The sequence below is a fragment of the Tinamus guttatus genome, unplaced genomic scaffold, assembly GCF_059628265.1.
Source record: "Tinamus guttatus ecotype Peru unplaced genomic scaffold, ASM5962826v1 Tinamus_guttatus_pri_ptg000914l, whole genome shotgun sequence".
Classification (NCBI taxonomy): Eukaryota; Metazoa; Chordata; class Aves; order Tinamiformes; family Tinamidae; genus Tinamus; species Tinamus guttatus.
The window spans coordinates 39,008-63,322 of record NW_028289448.1 but is presented as its reverse complement, the minus strand read 5'-3'; the positions used below and the strand labels follow the sequence as shown (position 1 = coordinate 63,322).

Sequence of the window (24,315 nt, the reverse complement as noted above, 5' to 3'; positions counted from 1 at the left end):
CACACGTGTCCCCCATCCCCACGCGTGTCCTCCCGTGTGTCCCCCTGTCCCCACACGTGTCCCCCTGTGCCCACACGTGTCCCCGATCCCCACGCCTGTCCCCCGTCCCCACGCCTGTCCCCCGTCCCCACCCGTGTCCTCCGTCCCCACTCGTGTCCCTCCGTCCCCACGCGTGTCCCCTCCCCGGAGCCCACGCGTGTCCCCCCCGTCCCCACGTGTCCCCATCCCCACGCGTGTCCCCCTGTCCCCACACGTGTCCCCCGTCCCATGCGTGTCCCCTGTCCCCACCCGTGTCCTCCATCCCCACGTGTCCCCCCATCCCCACGCATGTCCCCCGTCCCCACGCGTGTCCCCCATCCCATGTGCCCCCCTGTCCCCACGCGTGTCCCCCCCCGCACATGTCCCCCGCTCCAACGTGTCCCCCCGTCCTCACGCGTGTCCCCCCGCCCCGTGTCCCCCATCCCCACCCGTGTCCCCGTCCCCACGCGTGTCCCGCGTGATCCAAACCCAACCCGGGGGGGGGGGCGGGAGGATCCCGGGAGCGAGCGGGGATTTGGGGAGGGGGGCCCGCCCCCTCCGCGCGCCCATTGGCTCCCCCTCGCCACGCCCCGCCTCTCATTGGCTGCTGCCAGGCCACGCCCCCTCCCCTCCGCACTCACGGGGGGGGGGGGACGGGACCCGAACCCGGGGGCTGCCGCTTGGGGACCCGGGTTCGGGTCCCGTCCCCCCCAAAAAAGGGGCGGGACCCCCCAAAAAGGGGGCGGGACCTCCCCCCTCCCCATAATATCACCCGGGCGGGGGGGGGTCGCGGGGGGGGGACACCCCGACACCGTTTTGGGGCTGCCCTTGGTTTATTGATTAAAAAGGCGGGGCTTGGCGATAGGCCACGCCCCCCCCGGCGCTTAAGGACTTTTTTTACATCTCATTATGAGAAAGAGCCCCGCCCCCCCCCCCGCGGAAAGAGAAGGGGGGGGGACACGTGGCTCCAAAAGGACCCCCCCCCAAAAAAAAAAAAACGCCCCCCCCCCGCTCATTCCCTTCATTAACCTGCGGGGGGGGGGTCACCCCCCCTGCAGGGGACACAGCAAGAGACCCCCCCCCAAAAGGGACAGAGTGACATGTCCACCCCCCCCCCCCAAAAGGGACACAGGGCCATGTCCCCCCCCCAAACAAGGGGACACAGGGACATGTCCCACCCCCCAATGGGACACAGGGCCATGTCCCCCCCCCAAACAAGGGGACACAGGGACATGTCACCCCCCCCCAAAAGGGGGACCTGTGTCCCCCCCCCCAAGGGGACACAGCAAGATGCCCCCTCCCCCAACAAGGGGACACAGGGACATGTCCCCCCCCCCAACAAGGGGACATAGGGACACGTCCCCCCCCCCCCAAAAGGGGACACAAGGACATGTCCCCCCCCCCCAAGGGCACACAGGGACATGCCCCCCCCCCCAAAAAAGGGGACACATCCTTCCCCCCACCAGGGGACAAATCCCCCCCCCCAAGGGGACACAGGGACGTCCCCGCCCCCAGCAACCCGAGTCCCCCCCGTGGTGACAAGGGGGGGGTGACACACACGCCCCCCCCCCGCGGCGTTGGGGGGGGTCAGTAGTCGGGGTCGTCGGGGTCGCGCGGCGGGGGGGGCTCCCGCTGCCCCCCCCACACCAGCCGGTAGTTGTCCTGGAGTGTCCGGAGGCGGCGGCGCTCGCGGAGCGCGTCCTGGGAGCCCTGCGCCTGGGGGGGACACGAGTGGGGACGGGGGGACGGGTGAGCATGGGGACACGAGTGGGGACGGGGGGGACGCGTGGGGACGGGGACACGGGGACACGGGTGGGGACGGGGGGACATGTGGGGACGGGGGGACACGTGTGGGGACGGGGACACGAGTGGGGACAGGGGGACACGAGTGGGGACGGGGACACGGGTGGGGATGGGGGACACGCGTGGGGATGGGGACATGAGTGGGGACGGGGACACGGGTGGGGATGGGGGGACATGTGGAGACAGGGACACGGGTGAGCATAGGGACACGTGGGGACAGGGACATACATGGGGACGGGGGGATGGGGGGATGGGGACACGGGTGGGGACAGGCACACGGGTGGGGACAGGGGACACGGGTGGGGACGGGGGGACACATGGGGACGGGGACACGTGGGGACGGGGGAACGGGGGGACAGGGGACACGGGTGGGGACGGGGGGACGGGGAACACAGGTAGGGATGGGGGAACACGTGGGGACAGGGACACGCGTGCGGACGGGGACATGTGGGGACGGGGGGACGGGGGACACGGGTGGGGATGGGCACATGGGTGAGCACGGGGACACGTGGGGACAGGGACACGTGGGGACAGGGGACACACGTGGGGACAGGGGGACAGGTGGGGACGGGCGGGGACGCGTGGGGACGGGGACACGCGTGGGGAGGGGGACACAGGTGGGGATGGGGAGACGGGGACACGTGTGGGGACGGGGACATGTAGGGACAGGGGGACACGTGGGGACGGGGACACGGGTGGGGGCAGGGGGACACGGGTGGGGATGGGGGGAAACATGGGGACGGGGACACGCGTGGGGACGGGGACACGGACGGGCACAGGGGGACACGCGTGGGTACCGGGGGACACGCGTGGGGACGGGCACACAGGTGGGGACGGGGTGACACGGGTGGGGACGGGGACACAGGTGGGGACGGGGGGACACGTGTGGGGATGGGGACACGCATGGGCACCGGGGAGGGGACACGCGTGGGGATGGGGACACCCGTGGGCACCAGGGGACCCGCGCAGGCACCGGGCCCCTCCCGCCCCCCTGTCCCCCCCCGTCCCCCCCGGCCTCACCAGGATGTTGAGGAAAACGTCCCTGAGGTCCCCGGTGTCCTCGTCCCAGAGCCAGCGCCCGTCGTCCTCGTCACCCCCCGTCACCACCCGGATCTCGATCCGCCCTGCGGGGAGACGGAGCGGGCGGCGGGGGGGACACGGGGACACGGGGGGGGACATGGAGGGGACATGGGGACACGTGGGGGACATGGGGACACGTGGGGGGATGCGGGGATGGGGAGGGGATGAGGAACGGGGAGAGGACACGCGGGGAGTACAGGGACACGGTGGGGACATGGGGAGGGGACAGGGAATGGGGGAGGACATGGGGACACGGGGGGGACACGGGGGGGCACAGGGAACGGGGAGGACACGGGGAGGGCATGGGGACACAGGGGGGCACACAGGGACACGTGGGGACACAGGGACACGTGGGGGGACAGGGACACAGGGAGGGGACACAGGGACACACAGGGGTATGGGGACACGGTGGGGACACGGGGAGGGGACAGGGCCATGGTGAGGGGACACGGGGACACGGTGGGGACACGGGGAGGGGACACGGGGACATGGTGGGAACACGCGGGGGGACACAGGGACACAGGGACATGGGGAGAGGACACGGGGACACGGGGGACACGCGGGGGGACATGGGGACACGGTGGGGACATGGGGAGGGGACAGAGCCATGGGGAGGGGACACGGTGGGGACATGTGGGGTGACATGGGGACACGGTAAGGACACAGGGAGGGGACAGGGCCATGGGGAGGGGACACGGGGACATGGTGGGGACATGGGGAGGGGACATGGTGGGGACACGGGGGACACGCAGGGGGACACAGTGGGGACACGTGGGGGGACATGGGGAGACAGGGACATGGGGAGAGGACACGGGGACATGGGGGACACGCAGGGGGACACGGGGGACACGTGGGGGGACACGGGGAGGGGACACAGGGAGGGGACAGGGCCATGGTGAGGGGACATGGGGACACAGTGGGGACACGCGGGGGGACATGGGGACATGGAGGGGACACACGGGGACACACGGGGACACGGTGGGGACACAGGGAGGGGACACAGGGACACGGGGGACACGCGGGGGTACACGGTGGGGACACGGAGGGGACACGGGGACATGGTGGGGACATGGGGAAGGGACATGGTGGGGACACGGGGGACACGCAGGGGGACAAGGTGGGGACACGGGGACACGGTGGGGACACGGGGACACGTGGGGACACGTGGGGACACGGTGGGGACACGGAGGGGACACGGAGGGGACACGGAGGGGACACAGTGGGGACACAGGGAGGGGACACGGAGGGGACACGGTGGGGACACGCGGGGGGACACGGTGGGGACACGGGGACACGTGGGGACACGGAGGGGACACGGGGACAGCCGTGGCGCTACCTTGCGCGCGCAGCCCCTCCTTGGCCAGCAGCTCCCGCAGGCGCCGCTCCAGGCGCCGCAGCTGGGGGTGGTCACGGGGCCCGGCGCGCGGGGGGGACGGGGGCCGCGCGGTGGCACTGTCACTGTCACCGGCACTGTCACCATCACTGTCACCGGCACCGTCACCGTCACCGGCACCGCGCGCCCCGCTCAGCTGCACCCCGCGCGCGGCCTGCGGGGACGGCGGGGTCACCATCACCATCACCATCACTGTCCCCGTCCCCGTGGTGCCCACGCAGCAGTGGCGTGTCCCCTCCCCGGTGCCCACACGTGTCCCCCCGTCCCCACACGTGTCCCCCCGTCCCCACGCGTGTCCCCCATGCCCACCCGTGTCCCTTTGGTGCCCACACGTGTCCCCTCCCTGGTGCCCACACGTGTCCCCCGTCCCCACGCGTGTCCCCCCATCCCCACACGTGTCCCCCATCCCCACACGTGTCCCCCCATCCCCACACGTGTCCCCCCGTCCCCACACGTGTCCCCCCGTCCCCACACGTGTCCCCCATCCCCACACGTGTCCCCCCATCCCCACGCATGTCCCCCCCATCCCCACACGTGTCCCCCATCCCCACACGTGTCCCCATCCCCACGCGTGTCCCCCATCCCCACACGTGTCCCCCCATCCCCACACGTGTCCCCATCCCCACACGTGTCCCCCATCCCCACACGTGTCCCCCGTCCCCACGTGTGTCCCCCATCCCCACGCGTGTCCCCCCATCCCCACACGTGTCCCCCCCATCCCCACACGTGTCCCCATCCCCACACGTGTCCCCCATCCCCACACATGTCCCCCCATCCCCACACGTGTCCCCCATCCCCACACGTGTCCCCCATCCCCACACGTGTCCCCCCATCCCCACACGTGTCCCCCATCCCCACACGTGTCCCCCATCCCCACACGTGTCCCCCCATCCCCACACGTGTCCCCATCCCCACACGTGTCCCCCGTCCCCACGCGTGTCCCCCCGTCCCCACACGTGTCCCCCGTCCCCACGCGTGTCCCCCCGTCCCCACGCGTGTCCCCCCGTCCCCACGCGTGTCCCCCATCCCCACACGTGTCCCCCCATCCCCACACGTGTCCCCCATCCCCACACGTGTCCCCCCATCCCCACACGTGTCCCCCCATCCCCACACGTGTCCCCCCCATCCCCACACGTGTCCCCCCATCCCCACGCGTGTCCCCCCGTCCCCACACGTGTCCCCCATCCCCACACGTGTCCCCCATCCCCACGTGTCCCCCCATCCCCACACGTGTCCCCCCGTCCCCACACGTGTCCCCCATCCCCACGCGTGTCCCCCCATCCCCACACGTGTCCCCCGTCCCCACACGTGTCCCCCATCCCCACACGTGTCCCCCCATCCCCACACGTGTCCCCCGTCCCCACACGTGTCCCCCGTCCCCACACGTGTCCCCCCGTCCCCACACGTGTCCCCCGTCCCCACACGTGTCCCCCCATCCCCACACGTGTCCCCCCATCCCCACACGTGTCCCCCATCCCCACACGTGTCCCCCCATCCCCACGCGTGTCCCCCCCATCCCCACGCGTGTCCCCCATCCCCACACGTGTCCCCCATCCCCACGCGTGTCCCCCCCATCCCCACGCGTGTCCCCCATCCCCACACGTGTCCCCCATCCCCACACGTGTCCCCCATCCCCACACGTGTCCCCCCATCCCCACGTGTCCCCCATCCCCACGCGTGTCCCCCCCATCCCCACACGTGTCCCCCATCCCCACACGTGTCCCCCATCCCCACGCGTGTCCCCCCCGTCCCCACACGTGTCCCCCATCCCCACACGTGTCCCCCCTGTCCCCACACGTGTCCCCCCCGTCCCCACACGTGTCCCCCATCCCCACACGTGTCCCCCCTGTCCCCACACGTGTCCCCCGTCCCCACACGTGTCCCCCGTCCCCACACGTGTCCCCCCGTCCCCACACGTGTCCCCCGTCCCCACACGTGTCCCCCCATCCCCACACGTGTCCCCCCGTCCCCACACGTGTCCCCCATCCCCACACGTGTCCCCCCGTTCCCACGCGTGTCCCCCATCCCCACGTGTGTCCCCCCATCCCCACACGTGTCCCCATCCCCACACGTGTCCCCCATCCCCACACGTGTCCCCCCATCCCCACACGTGTCCCCATCCCCACACGTGTCCCCCATCCCCACACGTGTCCCCATCCCCACACATGTCCCCCCATCCCCACACGTGTCCCCATCCCCACACGTGTCCCCCGTCCCCACACGTGTCCCCCCATCCCCACACGTGTCCCCCCCGTCCCCACACGTGTCCCCCATCCCCACACGTGTCCCCCCCATCCCCACACGTGTCCCCATCCCCACACGTGTCCCCCCATCCCCACGCGTGTCCCCCCCATGCCCACACGTGTCCCCCATCCCCACGCGTGTCCCCCCCATCCCCACACGTGTCCCCCCATCCCCACACGTGTCCCCCCTGTCCCCACGCATTTCCCCCCATCCCCACACGTGTCCCCCCATCCCCACACGTGTCCCCCCTGTCCCCACGCATTTCCCCCCATCCCCACACGTGTCCCCCATCCCCACGTGTCCCCCCGTCCCCACACGTGTCCCCCCATCCCCACACGTGTCCCCCGTCCCCACACGTGTCCCCCCATCCCCACACGTGTCCCCCCATCCCCACACGTGTCCCCCATCCACACGTGTCCCCTGTCCCCACGTGTCCCCTCCCCGCGGTGCCCGCGCAGTGGCCGGGGACGCACCGTGCGCCGCGGGGCCGTCGTCGCTCCCGTCCCCGTCCCCGTGGCCGTCCCCGTCCCCGCCGCGCGGCGCCGCAGGGCCCCCGTCCAGCTCGTCCATGAGGCGCTGCAGGGTGGAGGGCAGCGAGCGGGAGCCCCGCGCGCGGTCCAGGTCGCCCTTGAGGCCCTCGGCCTCCAGCTCGTCCTGCGCCCGGGGGAGGCCGCGGCTGAGCGGGGACGGGGACGGGACGGGACGGGTGTCCCCATCACGGGGACGGGGACGGGACGGGAGGGCGTCCCCATCACGGGGACAGGGACGGGACGGGACGGGTGTCCCCGTGATGGGGACAGGGACAGGACGGGAGGGCGTCCCCATCACTGGGGACAGGGACGGGGACGGGACGGGTGTCCCCATCGTGGGGACAGGGACGGGACGGGATGGGTGTCCCCATCATGGGGACAGGGACGGGACGGGTGTCCCCATCGTGGGGACAGGGATGGGGACGGGACGGGTGTCCCCATCACGGGGACGGGGACAGGAGGGCGTCCCCATCGTGGGGACAGGGACGGGATGGGTGTCCCCATCGTGGGGACAGGGACAGGACGGGACGGGTGTCCCCATCACGGGGACAGGGACGGGACGGGTGTCCCCGTGATGGGGACAGGGACGGGACGGGAGGGCGTCCCCATCATTGGGGACAGGGCCGGGACGGGACGGGTGTCCCCGTGATGGGGACAGGGACAGGGACGGGTGTCCCCATCACAGGGACGGGGCCAGGAGGGTGTCCCCATCACAGGGACAGGGACGGGACGGGACGGGTGTCCCCATCGTGGGGACAGGGATGGGGACGGGAGGGCGTCCCCATCACGGGGACAGGGACGGGACAGGAGGGCGTCCCCATTGTGGGGACAGGGACGGGACGGGACGGGTGTCCCCATCACGGGGACGGGGACGGGACGGGACGGGTGTCCCCATCATGGGGACAGGGACGGGACAGGATGGGTGTCCCCATCGTGGGGACAGGGACGGGACGGGAGGGCGTCCCCATCACGGGGACAGGGACGGGGCGGGAGGGCGTCCCCATTGTGGGGACAGGGACGGGACGGGACGGGTGTCCCCGTGATGGGGACAGGGACAGGGACGGGACGGGTGTCCCCATCGTGGGGACCGGGACAAGGCCGGGAGGGCGTCCCCATCGTGGGGACCGGGACGGGACGGGACGGGACGGGTGTCCCTGTGATGGGGACAGGGACGGGACGGGAGGGTGTCCCCATCGTGGGGACACGGACGGGATGGGACGGGTGTCCCCATCGTGGGGACAGGGAGAAGGCCGGGAGGGCGTCCCCATCACGGGGACAGGGACGGGACGGGACGGGTGTCCCCATCATGGGGACAGGGACGAGGCCGGTGTCCCCATCGTTGGGGACAAGGATGAGCCCGGTGTCCCCATCATGAGGGACAGGGATGAGGCCAGCTGGGTGTCCCCATCGTCAGGGACCGGGACGGGTGTCCCCATCGTTGGGGACAGGGACGAGGCCAGCTGGGTGTCCCGATTGTTGATGACAGGGACGAGGCCGGGTGGGCGTCTCCATGGTTGGGGACAGGGACGATGCTGGTGTCCCCATTGGGACAGGGACGGGACGGGTGTCCCCATTGGCGGGGACAGGGACGAGGCCGGGCAGGCGTCCCCATGGTTGGGGACAGGGACAATGCTGGTGTCCCCATTGTCAGGGACAGGGACGATGCCGGTGTCCCCATTGGGACAGGGACGAGGCCGGTGTCCCCATCAGGGGGACAGGGATAGGACAGGTGTCCCCATGGCTGGGGACAGGGACGATGCCGGTGTCCCCATTGTCAGGGACAGGGACGATGCCGGTGTCCCCATCGGGGGGACAGGGATGGGACGGGTGTCCCCATGGCTGGGGACAGGGACGATGCCGGTGTCCCCGTCATCGCGCCCCGCTCACCTCGTCGATGCCGTTGTCCAGCTCCCTCTCCACGTCCTCCCCGAGCCGGGCCGCGTCCCCGCGGGGCAGCAGGGCCCGCAGCTCCCGCTCGAAGCCCCGCAGCAGCCGCCCTTCCTCATCCTCATCATCCTCATCATCATCATCATCATCATCGTCCTCTGGGGGCTCCCCCGCCGCGGCCGGGGGCTCCTCGGGGACGCCGGGACCCTCGGGGACAGCGGGATCCTCGGGGACACCGGGACCCTCGGGAACGGGGGGATCCTCGGGAACGGGGGGATCCTCAGGAATGGGGGGATCCTCGGGAATGGGGCGATCCTCGGGAACGCCGGGATCCTCGGGAACGCCGGGATCCTCGGGAATCGGGCGCTCCGGGCTCTTCTCCGGCGCCTCCTCCTCCTCGGCCGCCTCCTCCCGCGCCTGGAGGGGCAGAGGATGCGGCCGAGTGTCCCGGGGAAGGGGGATCCCTCGGGATGACAAAATCCCGTCCCCAGGACACAGGAAGGTGCCCAAACCCCTCAGGATGACAAAATCCCGTCCCCAGGACACGGGAAAGGGGACGCATCCCTCGGGGTGACAAAATTCCGCCCCTAACAATATAGGAAAGCACCCAAATCCCTCGGGATGACAAAATCCTGTCCCCAGGACACGGGAAAGCACCCGGATCCCTCGGGATGACAAAATCCCGTCCCAAGGACACAGGACCTGGATCCCTCGGGATGACAAAATCCTGTCCCCAAGGACATTGGAAAGCGTCCGGATCCCTCGGGATGACAAAATCCCGTCCCAAGGACACAGGACCTGGATCCCTTGGGATGACAAAATCCTGTCCCCAAGGACACGGGAAAGGGGCCGGATCCCTCGGGATGACAAAATCCCGTCCCCAAGGACATAGGAAGGTGCCCAAACCCCTCGGGATGACAAAATCCCGTCCCCAGGACACGGGAAAGGGGTCGGGAGCAGAGGCACCGTGTGACCAGGACACGCTCCGTACACGGGAGCTTCCCAGGCGGGAATTGCGGCTTTTCCAAGAGGGATCCCGGGTTGGACGGCGGGCGCAGGGATGTCCCCGTCCCCGTCCCCGTCCCCCCGTCCCGCACCCACCTTCCCGGTGGCCCTGAGCTCCTGGATGAAGCGCAGCAGCTCCGCGGGGCTCCGGATCAGCTTCACGTGGATCTGCGTGCGGGGACCTGGACGGGGACGGCGGGGACGGGGCTGGCGGCCGCCACCGCCGCGGGGCCATCGCGGGGCCACCAGCACCGCGGGGCCACCATGGGGCAGCCACCACCATCACCGCGCGGCCACCGGCACCGCGGGGTCACCCGGCACCGCGGGGCCACCACGGGGCCACCCGGCACCACGGGCCACCGTCACCGTGGGGCACCTGTCACTGTGGGGCACCCGTCACCATCACTGCGGGGCCACCATCATCATGGGGCCGCCTGTCACCACAGGGCCACCGTCACCGTGGGGCACCTGTCACTGCGGGGCCACTGTCACCATCACCGCGGGGCCAGTGTCACCATGGGGCACCCGTCACCGCAGGGCACCCATGGGGTCGCCCGTCACCGCGGGGCCACCGTGGGGCACCCATCACCATGGGACATTTGTCACCATGGGGCCACCTGTCACCATCACCGCGGGGGCACCCGTCACCACGGGGCCACTGTCACCGCAGGGCACCCATCGCGGTGGAGCAGCCATCACTGCGGGGCCACCGTCACTGTGGGGCCACCTGTCATTGTGGGGCCACCACGGGGCCACCCGTCCCCGCGGGGACACCCGTCACCGTGAGGCCACCGTCACCGTCACCGCGGGTCACCCGTCCCCACGGGCACTCACCATCGGGCGGGCTCTCCGCTGCCGTCACGGGCGGCTCTTCCTGCTGCGGGGATTGGGCAGTGGAGCGGGGCCGGTGGCACCGCGGGGACATGGGGACACGGGGGACAGGGGACACGGGGGACAGGGGAACACGGGGACAGGGGAACACGGGGACACGGGGACAGGGGACACGGGGACACGGGACAGGGGGACATGGGGACAGGGGACACGGGGACATGGGGACAGGGGACACGGGGACACGGGGACAGGGGACATGGGGACACGGGGACATGGGGACACGGGGACATGGGGACACAGGACACGGGGACATGGGGACAGGGGACACAGGGACACAGGGACAGGGGACACAGGGACATGGGGACAGGGGACATGGGGACATGGGACACGGGGACAGGGGACTCGGGGACAGGGGACATGGGGACACGGGGACAGGGGACAGGGGACATGGGGACACGGGACAGGGGGACAGGGGGACATGGGGACAGGGGAACACGGGGACACGGGGACATGGGGACACGGGGACATGGGGACAGGGGACACGGGGACATGGGGACAGGGGGACAGGGGGACAGGGGGACATGGGGACACAGGGACATGGGGACAGGGGACACGGGGACATGGGGACAGGGGGACAGGGGGACAGGGGGACATGGGGACACAGGGACAGGGGACACGGGGACATGGGGACAGGGGACACGGGGACATGGGGACAGGGGGACATGGGGACACGGGGACAGGGGACACGGGGACACGGGACATGGGGACACGGGACATGGGGACAGGGGGACACGGGGACATGGGGACACGGGGACAGGGGACAGGGGACACGGGGACATGGGGACAGGGGACACGGGGACATGGGGACACGGGGACATGGGGACACGGGGACACAGGGACAGGGGACACGGGACATGGGGACACGGGGACAGGGGACACGGGGACAGGGGGACACGGGGACACGGGGACAGGGGACACGGGGACATGGGGACAGGGGGACACGGGGACATGAGGACACGGGACATGGGGACACGGGGACATGGGGACACGTGGACTCACCCGCGCGCCGGCCGTGCCGGTCACCTCGCGGAGCCGCTCCCAGAGCGCGGCCTCCCCGGTGGCATCGTCCCCCGGCGCGGCTGGGAGGGGACACGGGGACAGGGCTGGCACCGGCGGGAGGCGACGTCCCCGGCGCGGGGACGCGGGGACGCGGGGACAGGGGCCGTACCGCCGCGCGGGGACGCGGTGGCCCCGCTGGGGACCCGCGCGGGCTCCTTCGTGTCCGGCGTTCCCGGCTGCTCCGGGATCTGCTCCGGCTTCCGCGCGGTGTCGGCTGCGGGCGGAGGGAGCAGCGCGATGGCCCCGATGTCCCACAACGTCCCACAGCGTCCCCCGATGTCCCACAATGTCCCACAACATCCCACAATGTCCCGCAACGTCCCCCAATGTCCCGCAATGTCCCATGATGTCCCACAACGTCCCGCAACGTCCGCTGATGTCCCACAACATCCCCCAATGTTCCACAACATCCCACAATGTCCTGCGATGTCCCACAATGCCCCCCGATGTCCCCAAATGTCCCACAATGTCCCCTGATGACCCACAATGTCCCCCAATATCCCACAAAGTCCCGCGATGTCCCTCAACGTCCCACAATGTCCCACAATGCCCCCCAATGTCCCGCGACGTCCCCCAGCGCCCCGTGACGTCCCACAACGCCCCACAACATCCCGCGATGTCACACGATGTCCCACAACGTCCCACAACATCCCCCAATGTCCCCCAACGTCCCACAATGTCCCCTGATGTCCCACAATATCCCGCGACGTCCCACAATGTCCCACAACATCCCGCGATGTCACACGATGTCCCACAACGTCCCACAACGTCCCACAACATCTCATAATGTCCCACAATGTCCCCCAACGTCCCCCAATGTCCCACAACGTCCCCTGATGTCCTGTGATGTCCCACAATGTCCCGTGATGTCCCCAATGTCCCACAATGTCCCCTGATGTCCCACAATATTCCGCGACGTCCCACAATGTCCCACAACATCCCGCAATGTCACACGATGTCCCACGATGTCCCACAACGTCCCACAACGTCCCCTGATGTCCTGTGATGTCCCACAATGTCCCGTGATGTCCCCCAATGTCCCATGATGTCCCCCAACGTCCCCCAATGTCCCCTGATGTCCCACAATATCCCGCGACGTCCCACAATGTCCCACAACATCCCGCGATGTCACACGATGTCCCACAACGTCCCACAACGTCCCCTGATGTCCTGTGATGTCCCCCAATGTCCCATGATGTCCCCCAACGTCCCACAACACCCCACAATGTCCCACAACATCCCGTGATGTCCCACAATGTCCCACAATGTCCGATGTCCCCCAGTGTCCCCCAATGTCCCCCAATGTCCCCCAACGTCCCCCAATGTCCCACAACATCCCCTGATGTCCTGTGATGTCCCCCAATGTCCCATGATGTCTCCCAACGTCCCACAACACCCCACAATGTCCCACAACATCCCGTGATGTCCCACAATGTCCCACAATGTCCGATGTCCTCCAGTGTCCCCCAACATCCCCCAATGTCCCCCAACGTCCCACAATGTCCCCTGATGTCCCACAATATCCCGCGACGTCCCACAATGTCCCACAACATCCCGCGATGTCACACGATGTCCCACAACGTCCCACAACGTCCCACAACATCTCATAATGTCCCACAATGTCCCCCAACGTCCCCCAATGTCCCCCAACGTCCCCTGATGTCCTGTGATGTCCCACAATGTCCCGTGATGTCCCCCAATGTCCCATGATGTCCCCCAACGTCCCACAATGTCCCCTGATGTCCCACAATATCCCACAACGTCCCACAATGTCCCACAACATCCCACGATGTCCTCCGATGTCCCACAACGTCCCGCAATGTCCCACAACGTCCGCTGATGTCCTGTGATGTCCCACAATGTCCGATGTCCCCCAGTGTCCCCCAATGTCCTGCAATGTCCCGCAACGTCCCACAACGTCCCACAACACCCCAGGATGTCTCCTGATGTCCCACAACATCCCCCAATGTCTTGTGATGTCCCCACAACATCCCCCAATGTCCCACAACATCCCGCGATGTCCCTTGATGTCCCCCAACGTCCCCCAATGTCCCACAACATCCCACGATGTCCTCCGATGTCCCACAACGTCCCGCAATGTCCCACAACGTCCCCCAATGTCCCATAATGTCCCACGATGTCCCACAATGTCCCGTGATGCCCCGTGATGTCCCCCAGTGTCCCCCAGTGTCCCCCAATGTCCTGCAATGTCCCGCGATGTCCCACAACGTCCCCCGATGTCCCACAACGTCCCCCGATGTCCCGTGATGTCCCACAACGTCCAATGTCCCCCAGTGTCCCCCAGTGTCCCGCAATGTCCCACTACATCCCACAACATCGCACAACGTCCCCCAATGTCCTGTGATGTCCCCCGATGTCCCACAACATCCCCCAACGTCCCGTGATGTCCCCCAATGTCCCACAACGTCCCACAACATTCCCCGATGTCCCACAATGTCCCCTGATGTCCTGCAACGTCCCGCAATGCCCCGCAATGTCCCACAACGTCCTACAATGCCCCACAACATCCCCAGATGTCCCCGATGTCCCCTGATGTCCCGCAACGTCCCGCAACATCCCATGATGTTCCCCAATGTCCCATAAAGTCCCACAACGTCCCCCAACGTCCCACAATGTCCCACAACGTTCCCTGATGTCCCCCAACGTCCCCCAACATCCCACAACGTCCTGTGATGTCCCCCGGCGTCCCCCGATGTCCCACAATGTCCCACAACGTTCCTCGATGTCCCACAATGTCCCCCAATGTCCCACAACGTCCCCCAACGTCCCGTGATGTCCCCCAGTGTCCCCCGATGTCCCACAACGTCCCACAACGTTCCCCGATGTCCCACAATGACCCCTGATGTCCCGCAACGTCCCACAATGCCCCACAACATCCCCCAATGTCCCCGATGTCCCCTGATGTCCCGCAACGTCCCACAACGTTCCCCGATGTCCCACAATGTCCCACAACGTCCCACAATGTCCCCCACTGTCCCACGACCTCCCCAATGTCCCACAACATCCCCCAATGTCCTGTGATGTCCCCCAGCGTCCCCTGATGTTCCACAACGTCCCACAACATCCCCCAACATCCCCCAGCGTCCCCCGATGTCCCCCGATGTCCCCAGATGTCCCACAACCTCCCACGTCCCCCAATGTCCCACAACGTCCCCCAACATTCCTCGATGTCCCACAACGTCCCCCAGCGTCCCCCGATGTCCCACAATGTCCCCAGATGTCCCACAATGTCCCACAACGTCCCCCACCGTCCCACAACATCCTGCAACGTCCCATGATGTCCCCCAATGTCCCACAACATCCCACAACGTTCCCTGATGTCCCACAACATCCCACAATGTCCCCCACCGTCCCACGACCTCCCCCAATGTCCCCCAATGTCCCACAACGTTCCCTGATGTCCCACAACATCCCACAATGTCCCCCACCGTCCCACGACCTCCCCCAATGTCCCCCAATGTCCCACAACGTTCCCTGATGTCCCACAACGTCCCACAATGTCCCCCACCGTCCCATGACCTCCCCCAATGTCCCCCAATGTCCCACAACGCTCCTCGATGTCTCACTACATCCCCCAACGTCCCCTGTCGTCCCACAATGTCCCACAATGTTCCCCGATGTCCCCCAACGTCCCACAACATTCCCCGATGTCCCCAAATGTCCTACAACATCCCACAATGTCCCCCGCCATCCCACAATCTCCCCCAATGTCCCAGAACATCCCCCAACATCCCCCAGTGTCCCCCGATGTCCCCCAATGTCCCCCGATGTCCCACAACGTCCCCCAATGTCCCACAACGTTCCCTGATGTCCCACAACGTCCCCCAATGTCCCCCACCGTCCCACGACCTCCCCCAATGTCCCACAATGTCCCACAACGTTCCCTGATGTCCCACAACGTACCCCAATGTCCCCCACCGTCCCATGACCTCCCCCAATGTCCCACAACGTTCCCCGATGTCCCCCAACGTCCCACTACATCCCCCAACGTCCTCCAACGTCCCCCAACATCCCCCAACGTCCCTTGATGTCCCCCGCCGTCCCCGTCACTCACCTCGCCGCGCTCGCACGTACTCTCCGTACTGGTGGGCGCTGAGCGCGGGGCGGCACAGGATGGCGCGGGGGGCGGCGCGCGCCGGCGGGCGCAGCCGCGGGTGGCCGCACACGCGCGCGCTCTGCACCGTGAGCACGTAGGAGCACGACTGCGGCTCGTCCACGCGCACGACGCGGTCCGCGGAGCCCTCCTCGCACACGAACTGCGGCGTTGGGGACAGGGGGACGGCGTTGGGGACGTGGGGACGGCGTTGGGGACATCGGGACGGCGTTGGGGATGTCGGGACGTCATTGGGGACAGCAGGATGTCATTGGGGACGTTGGGACGTCATTGGGGACGTCAGGACGTCGTTGGGCACGTCGGGACGTCATTGGGCACGTCGGGATGTCATTGGGGCATTGGAACGTCATTGGGGATGTTGGGCCATCATTGGGCACGTCGGGATGTCATTGGGGACGTCGGGACGTCATTGGGGACGTCGGGACGGCGTTGGGGACGTCAGGACGTCGTTCGGGACGTCGGGACGTCATTGGGGACGCTGGGACGTCATTGGGGACGTCGGGACGTCAGTGGGGCGGCGGGCGCAGCCGCGGGTGGCCGCACACGCGCGCGCTCTGCACCATGAGCACGTAGGAGCACGACTGCGGCTCGTCCACGCGCACGACGCGGTCCGCGGAGCCCTCCTCGCACACGAACTGCGGCGTTGGGGACTTGGGGACGGCGTTGGGGACGTTGGGACGTCATTGGGGACGTTGGGACGTCATTGGGGATGTCGGGACATCGTTGGGGACGTTGGGACGTCATTGGGGATGTCATTGGGGACGTCGGGACGTCGTTGGGGACGTTGGGACGTCATTGGGGACGTCGGGATGTCATTGGGGATGTCGGGATGTCGTTGGGGACGTTGTCACCGCGGCATCGGGGACGTCGGGACGTCATTGGGGATGGCGGGACGTCACTGGGGATGGCGGGACGTCGTTGGGGATGTCAGGACGTCATTGGGGACGTCGGGATGTCATTGGGGATGTCGGGATGTCATTGGGGACGTCAGGACGTTGTTGGGGACGCTGGGACGTCATTGGGGATGTCAGGACATCATTGGGGATGTCGGGACGTCATTGGGGGTGTCGGGACGTCGTTCGGAACAGCAGGACGGCATTGGGGACGTCAGGACGGCGTTGGGGACGTTGGGACGTCATTGGGCACGTTGGGCCGTCATTGGGCACGTTGGGACGTCATTGGGGACGCTGGGACGTCATTGGCGACGTCGGGATGTCATTGGGGACGTCGGGACGGCGTTGGGGACGGCGGGACGTCATTGGGGACGTCGGGACGTCAGTGGGGCGGCGGGCGCAGCCGCGGGTGGCCGCACACGCGCGCGCTCTGCACCGTGAGCACGTAGGAGCACGACTGCGGCTCGTCCACGCGCACGACGCGGTCCGCGGAGCCCTCCTCGCACACGAACTGCGGCGTTGGGGACATGGGGACGGCGTTGGGGACTTGGGGACGGCGTTGGGGACGGCAGGACGGCATTGGGGACATGGGGACGGCGTTGGGGACGGCGGGATGTCGTTGGGGACGTTGTCACCACGGCATTGGGGACGTCGGGACATCGTTGGGGACGTCAGGACGTCATTGGGGACAGCGGGATGGCATTGGGGACAGCAGGACGGCGTTCGGGACATCATTGGGGACGTCGGGACGTCATTGGGGACGTTAGTATGTCATTGGGGACATTGTCACCGCGGCATTAGGGACGTAGGGACATCGTTGGGGACGGCGGGACGGCATTGGGGACGTCAGGACGTCATTGGGGATGTCAAGACATCATTGGGGGTGTCGGGACGTCGTTGGGGACAGCAGGACGGCATTGGGGATGTTGGGACGTGATTGGGGACGTTGGGATGGCATTGGGGACGTCAGGACATCATTGGGGATGTCAAGACGTCATTGGTGGTGTCGGGACGTTGTTGGGGCAGCAGGACGGCATTGGGGACGTCGGGACGTTGTTGGGGACATCGGGATGTCACTGGGGACGTCATCGGGGACAGCGGGACGGCGTTGGGGATGGCATTGGGGATGTCATTGGGGACGGCAGGACGTGGTTGGGGACGTCGGGATGGCGTTGGGGACGCTGTCACCGCGGGGGGGACATCGGGACATCGTTGGGGATGTCGGGACGTCATTGGTGACGTCGTTGGGGACGTCGTTGGGGACGTTGTCCCCGCGGGAGGGACGTCGTTGGGGACGTCGTTGGGGACGTCGTTGGGGACGCTGTCCCCGCGCCTGTCACTTACCCGGACCTCGGCCTCGCGCGGGCGCCCGGTGACGTCGCAGCGGGAGCCGTTCACGTAGCGCTGGCTGTGGTAGCGCCCGAGCCGCGGGGGGCGCTGCGGGGACGGGGGGACACGGGGGGGACATGTGGGGTCACTGCCACCCGCGGGGACACGGGGTCACTGCCACCCGTGGGGACATGTGGGGTCACTGCCACCCGTGGGGACACAGGGTCACTGCCACCCGTGGGGACATGTGGGGACATGGGGTCACTGCCACCCGCGGGGGGACGGGGGGTCACTGCCACCCGCGAGGACACGTGGGGACGGGGTCACTGCCACCCGTGGGGACACGTGGGGTCACTGCCACCCGTGGGGACACGTGGGGACATGGGGTCACTGCCACCCGTGGGGACACACGGGGGGACACGGGGGGTCACTGCCACCCGCGGGGGGACGGGGGGGTCACTGCCACCCGCGGGGACATGTGGGGACACGGGGTCACTGCCACCCGTGGGGACACACGGGGGGACAGGGGGTCACTGCCACCCGTGGGGACACGGGGGGGGGACGGTGTCACTGCCACCCACGGGGACACAGGGGTGACACAGGGTCACGGCCACCCGCGGGGACACAGTGGGGACACTGCCACCCGTGGGGACATGTGGGGTCACTGCCACCCGCGGGGACACAGGGTCACTGCCACCCACGGGGACACGGGGGGGACAGGGGGTCACTGCCACCCGCGGGGACACGTGGGGACGGGGTCACTGTCACCCGTGGGGACACAGGGGGACACAGTGGGGATATGGGGTCATTGCCACCCACGGGGACATAGTGGGGACATGGGGTCACTGTCACCCGCGGGGACATGGCAGCTCTGCCAGTGTCACCGCCTCCCGTGAGGACGTGGTGGCCCCCTGGTGTCACTGCCACCCACAGGGACACGGAGGCCCCTTGGTGTCACCAGCTCCCATGGGGACACGGAGCCTCCCAGTGTCAGTGTCACCCGCGGGGAGGTGGTGGCTCCCCCGGTGTCACCAGCTCCCACGGGGACACGGAGCCCCCTGGTGTCACCTCCGCCCATGGGGACGTGGCAGCCCCCCCAATGTCACCAGCTCCCGCGGGGACACGGAGCCCCCCTGGTGTCACCGTCACCCGTGGGGACATGGCGGCCCCCCGGTGTCACCAGCTCCCATGGGGACACAGACCCCCCCGGTGTCAGTGTCACCCACGGGGACACGGAGCCCCCCGGTGTCACCAGCTCCCTTGGGGACACAGACCCCCCGGTGTCACCGTGTCCCCGCGGACGCCCACCTCGGCCGTGTCATCGTCCCAGTCCGACGCCGCCTCGTAGTAGCCCAGGACCAGGACGTCCCCCTTGATCTCGGCCTCTGCGGGGACAGGGCCGCGTGAGGCCGGTGGCCGCGGTGGCCCCGCGCGGTGGCGGTGGCCGCGGTGGTGGCCCCGCGCGGTGACGGTGACGGTGACAGCGGTGGCACCTTCCACGTGGTACTGCCGGATGTGGCGCCCGTAGCAGAACTCGTACGTCCACCAGTCCTTGGTCTGCGGGGACAGGGACGGCGCTGGGACGGGGCCAGCGCCACCCGGGGGGACACCCGGGGGGGACACCTGCCACCCTGTGGGGCCACCCACCACCCTGAGGTGACACCCACCACCCTGGGGTGACACCCTGGAGTGACACCTGCCACCCTGGGGTGACACCCGCCACCCTGTGGTGACACCCTGGGGGGACACCCGGGGGGGACACCTGCCACCCCAGGGTGACACCCGCCACCCTGGGGTGACACCCCGAGGTGACACCCACCACCCTGGGGTGACACCCTGGGGGGACACCCTATGGGGCCACCCGCCACCCTGTGGTGACACCCGCCACCCTGGGGGGACACCCTGTGGTGACACCCCGGGGTGACACCCACCACCCTGTGGTGACACCCGCCACCCTGGGGGGACACCCTGGGCTGACACCCTGGGGGGCCACCTGCCACCCTGTGGTGACACCCGTCACCCTCTAGGGCCACCATGGGGACCTCCCTGCAGGGCCACCTTCCACCCTGAGGGGCCACCCGCCACCCTGGGGTGACACCCTGTGGTGACACCTGCCACCCTGCGGGGCCACCCGCCACCCTGGGGGGCCACCTGTCACCCTGGGGTGACATCCTGCGGTGCCACCTGCCACCCTGAGGGGCCACCCACCACCATGGGGGGCCACCTGTCACCCTGCGGGGCCACCATGTGGTGACACCCGTCACCCTGTGGTGACACCTGCCACTCTATGGGGCCACCCGCCACCCTGAGGTGCCACCTGCCACCCTGGGGGGCCACCCGTTACCCTCTGGGGCCACCCACCACCCTGCAGTGACACTCGCCACCCTGAGGTGACACCTGCCACCCTGGGGTGACATCCTGTGGTGACACCCACCACCCTGGGGTGACATCCTGCAGGGCCACCCGCCACCCTGGGGGGCCACCCGCCACCCATCCTGCCCCCCGGGGGGGTGGCCCCACTCCCTGGGGTATCCCCAGTGTCCCCACGTGTCCCCCCCCGTGTCCCCGTGTCCCCACGTGTCCCCCCCCCGTGTCCCCACGTCCCCCCGTGTCCCCGCACCTTGAGCAGGCAGGGCCTGGTGGCCATGGGGCGCAGCAGCTCGGTGACCCCCCTGTCCCCGTGTGTCCCCACGTGTCCCCATGTCCCTGTGTCCCCCTGTCCCCATGTCCCCCTGTGTCCCCTTGTGTCCCCATGTGTCCCCCCGTGTGTCCCCACGTGTCCCCATGTCCCTGTGTCCCCCTGTCCCCCTGTATCCCCATGTCCCCCCTGTCCCCGTGTCCCCCCCCATGCCCCCGTGTCCCCCTGTGTCCCCACGTGTCCCCCCATCCCCGTGTGTCCCCACATGTGTCCCCATGTCCCCGTGTCCCCTCGCGTGTCCCCATGTGTCCCCGCGTGTCCCCCCTGTCCCCCTATGTCCCCCTGTGTCCCCATGTGTCCCCATGTGTCCCCCCCTGTCCCTGTGTGTCCCCATGTGTCCCCGTGTCCCCCCTGTCCCCGTGTGTCCCCGCGTGTCCCCATGTCCCTGTGTCCCCCTGTCTCCATGTCCCCTGTGTCCCCATGTGTCCCCATGTGTCCCCCTGTCCCTGTGTCCCCCTGTATCCCCATGTCCCCCCTGTCCCCGTGTGTCCCCATGTCCCCCCACGTCCCCCCGTGTCCCCGCACCTTGAGCAGGCAGGGCCCCGCAGCCATGGGGCGCAGCAGCTCGGTGTCCCCCCTGTCCCCATGTGTCCCCACGTGTCCCCATGTCCCCCCATGTCCCCCTGTGTCCCCTTGTGTCCCCATGTGTCCCCCCGTGTGTCCCCACGTGTCCCCATGTCCCTGTGTCCCCCTGTCCCCGTGTCCCCCTGTGTCCCCACGTCCCCCCATGCCCCCGTGTCCCCCTGTGTCCCCACGTGTCCCCCCGTCCCCGTGTCCCCCTGTGTCCCCACGTGTCCCCCCGTCCCGTGTGTCCCCACATGTGTCCCCATGTCCCCGTGTCCCCCCGCGTGTCCCCATGTGTCCCCCCGTCCCCCTATGTCCCCCTGTGTCCCCATGTGTCCCCCCATGTCCCCGTGTGTCCCCATGTGTCCCTGTGTCCCCCTGTCTCCATGTCCCCTGTGTCCCCATGTGTCCCCCCTGTCCCCGTGTGTCCCCATGTCCCCCCTGTCCCCATGTCCCCATGTCCCCACGTCCCCCCGTGTCCCCGCACCTTGAGCAGGCAGGGCCCCGCGGCCATGGGCCGCAGCAGCTCGGTGACGCTGTCACCCTCGTAGGGCCGCTCGCTGTCCCCGTCCCCATGTCCCTCGGTGACGCCGTCGGTGACGCCGCGCGGCAGGCGGCACTCGTAGCGCTGCCGGAACCTCGACGCCACCGTCACCACGTCCCCCGCCTGGCGCCGCGACGGGGACAGCGCCGAGGGGTGGCACCCGGCGCCGCCGCCGAGGTGGGGACACCGGGGGGGACACCGGGGGACATTGGGGGACATTGGGGGACATTGGGGGACGCCGGGGGACGCCGGGGGACATTGGGGGACATTGGGGGACACCGGGGGACGCCGGGGGACGCCAGGGGTGGCTTGGGGGTCACTGTGGCCCCCCTGGCGCTGGGGGGTCACAATGGGGACGGGGCCGCGTGTGGCCGAGCGGTTCCCGGCGCTTGGGGACACGGAAGGGGCCTTGTCCCCTGTGCGGGCGGGTGACAATCCCGGGAACCGCAGGGTGACAATCCCGGGAACCGCGGGGTGACGGTCACGGAGCCGCAGGGTGACAATCCCCAAGGCCACATGGTGACGGTCCCTGGGGTCGCAGGGTCCCCAAGGCCACAGGGTGACGGTTCCCGTGGCCGTGGGGTCCCCACGGGGCCCGTCCCGCCCTTGGGGACAGGCCCGAGACCGCGGGGGACACGGTGGGGACACGGAAGGGACACGGGGGGGGACACGGGGGGGCAGCGGCCCCTCCCCCCCCCCCCGCACGTGGGGAACCGAAACCGGGACCGGCGGGAGGGGGGAGGGGAAGGGGGGAGGAAGCAGCGCCCCGCCCCCACCCCGGGGCCAACGGGTCCCGGTGCCGCCGCCGGAAGCGGAACGGCCCCCGGCGACACCCGGCGACCCCCGGCCGGTTCCGGTGCCCCCCGCCCGGTTCCGGTTCCCCCCGCCCGGCTCCGGCCCCCCCGCCCGGTTCCGGTGCCGGCCCAGCCCCCGCCGTCCCGGCACCGACCCCAGGGCTCCCGGTGCCGGCCCAGCCCGACCCGGGCCCTCCCTCGGTACCCCACGGCCCCCCGGTCCCCCCGGTCCCGGTTCCCCGCGCACCTGCCCGGCCAGCACGGGCTCGGCCAGGATCTCGATGCCGTAGTGCAGCTCGCTGAGCTCCCGCACGTCGAGCGCGGCGCGGGCCCCGCGCGGCGCCCGCCCCGGGCCCAGCTCGGCCAGCGCCAGCAGCAGCAGCGCGCCCGCCGCCGCCGGGCCCCGCCGCGCCGCCATCTTGCCGCCGCCGCCGCCTCCCCGCGCCCGCCCCCGCCCGCCGCCGCCGCGCGCTGCCATTGGGCCGCCCGCCCGCCCGTCAGGGCGGTCCTCGCCGCCCATTGGTTGCCGCGCGGCGATGACGCCGCCCGGGCTGAGGCCGCCGGGGGAGGACGGGAGCGCCGCGCTCGGGCGGCCAATCAGCGGCAAGGGTCGATGACGTAGGGGAGGGCTCTTAAAGGGCCAGGGCGCGGCGCAGCCAGCCGGCTCCTGATTGGTGGAGAGGGATGCAGGCGATCCCGGCGCGCTGATTGGCTGCGGCGGCGCCGGAGCATCCTGGGCGGGGGGGGGGGGGAAATCCGGCCGCGTCACGTGACCGCCGGGACCGGGGGGGGGGGGGGGGACATTTGTGAGTGATGGTGACACCGTGGGGACACGAGGCCTGGACCCCGAGTGTCCCTGTGTCCCTGCCATGGTCCTGGACACCGAGTGTCCCTGTGTCCCCATCTGCCATGGCCCTGGACACCGAGTGTCCCTGTCCCCCCCTGCCATGGTCCTGGACACCGAGTGTCCCTGTGTCCCCATCTGCCATGGCCCTGGACACCGAGTGTCCCTGTCCCATCCGCCATGGTCCTGGACACCGAGTGTCCCTGTGTCCCCCCACCATGGCCCTGGACACCGAGTGTCCCTGTGTCCCCTGCCATGGTCCTGGACACCCAGTGTCCCTGTGTCCCCCCACCATGGTCCTGGACACCCAGTGTCCCTGTGTCCCCCCCGCCATGGTCCTGGACACCGAGTGTCCCTGTGTCCCCCCACCTGCCATGGTCCTGGACACCGAGTGTCCCTGTGTCCCCACCCGCCATGGTCCTGGACACCCAGTGTCCCTGTCCCATCCACCATGGTCCTGGACACCCAGTGTCCCTGTGTCCCCCCACCATGGCCCTGGACACCGAGTGTCCCTGTCCCCCCGCCCGCCATGGTCCTGGACACTGAGTGTCCCTGTCCCCTTCCCCATGGCCCTGGACACCGAGTGTCCCTGTGTCCCCCCATC

The 24,315-nt window shown here is 69.3% G+C and overlaps 1 protein-coding gene across 1 annotated transcript; it reads right to left on the bottom strand.

Annotated features, from left to right (window-relative positions):
* Positions 1-1,605: 1,605 nt before the first annotated feature.
* On the bottom strand, positions 1,606-23,608 carry OS9 (OS9 endoplasmic reticulum lectin; the record flags this gene model as incomplete). The annotated part of the gene is given in 16 exon segments (XM_088537956.1): positions 1,606-1,734; positions 2,842-2,945; positions 4,238-4,448; positions 7,082-7,192; positions 8,947-9,372; positions 10,057-10,142; positions 10,795-10,837; positions 11,851-11,930; positions 12,020-12,124; positions 15,986-16,187; positions 18,283-18,375; positions 19,570-19,652; positions 19,761-19,824; positions 22,017-22,203; positions 23,116-23,515; positions 23,518-23,608. Coding segments are annotated over 16 exon segments (2,415 nt in total), but the record flags the coding sequence as incomplete, so codon positions are not given.
* Between the last annotated feature and the right edge of the window lie 707 nt (positions 23,609-24,315).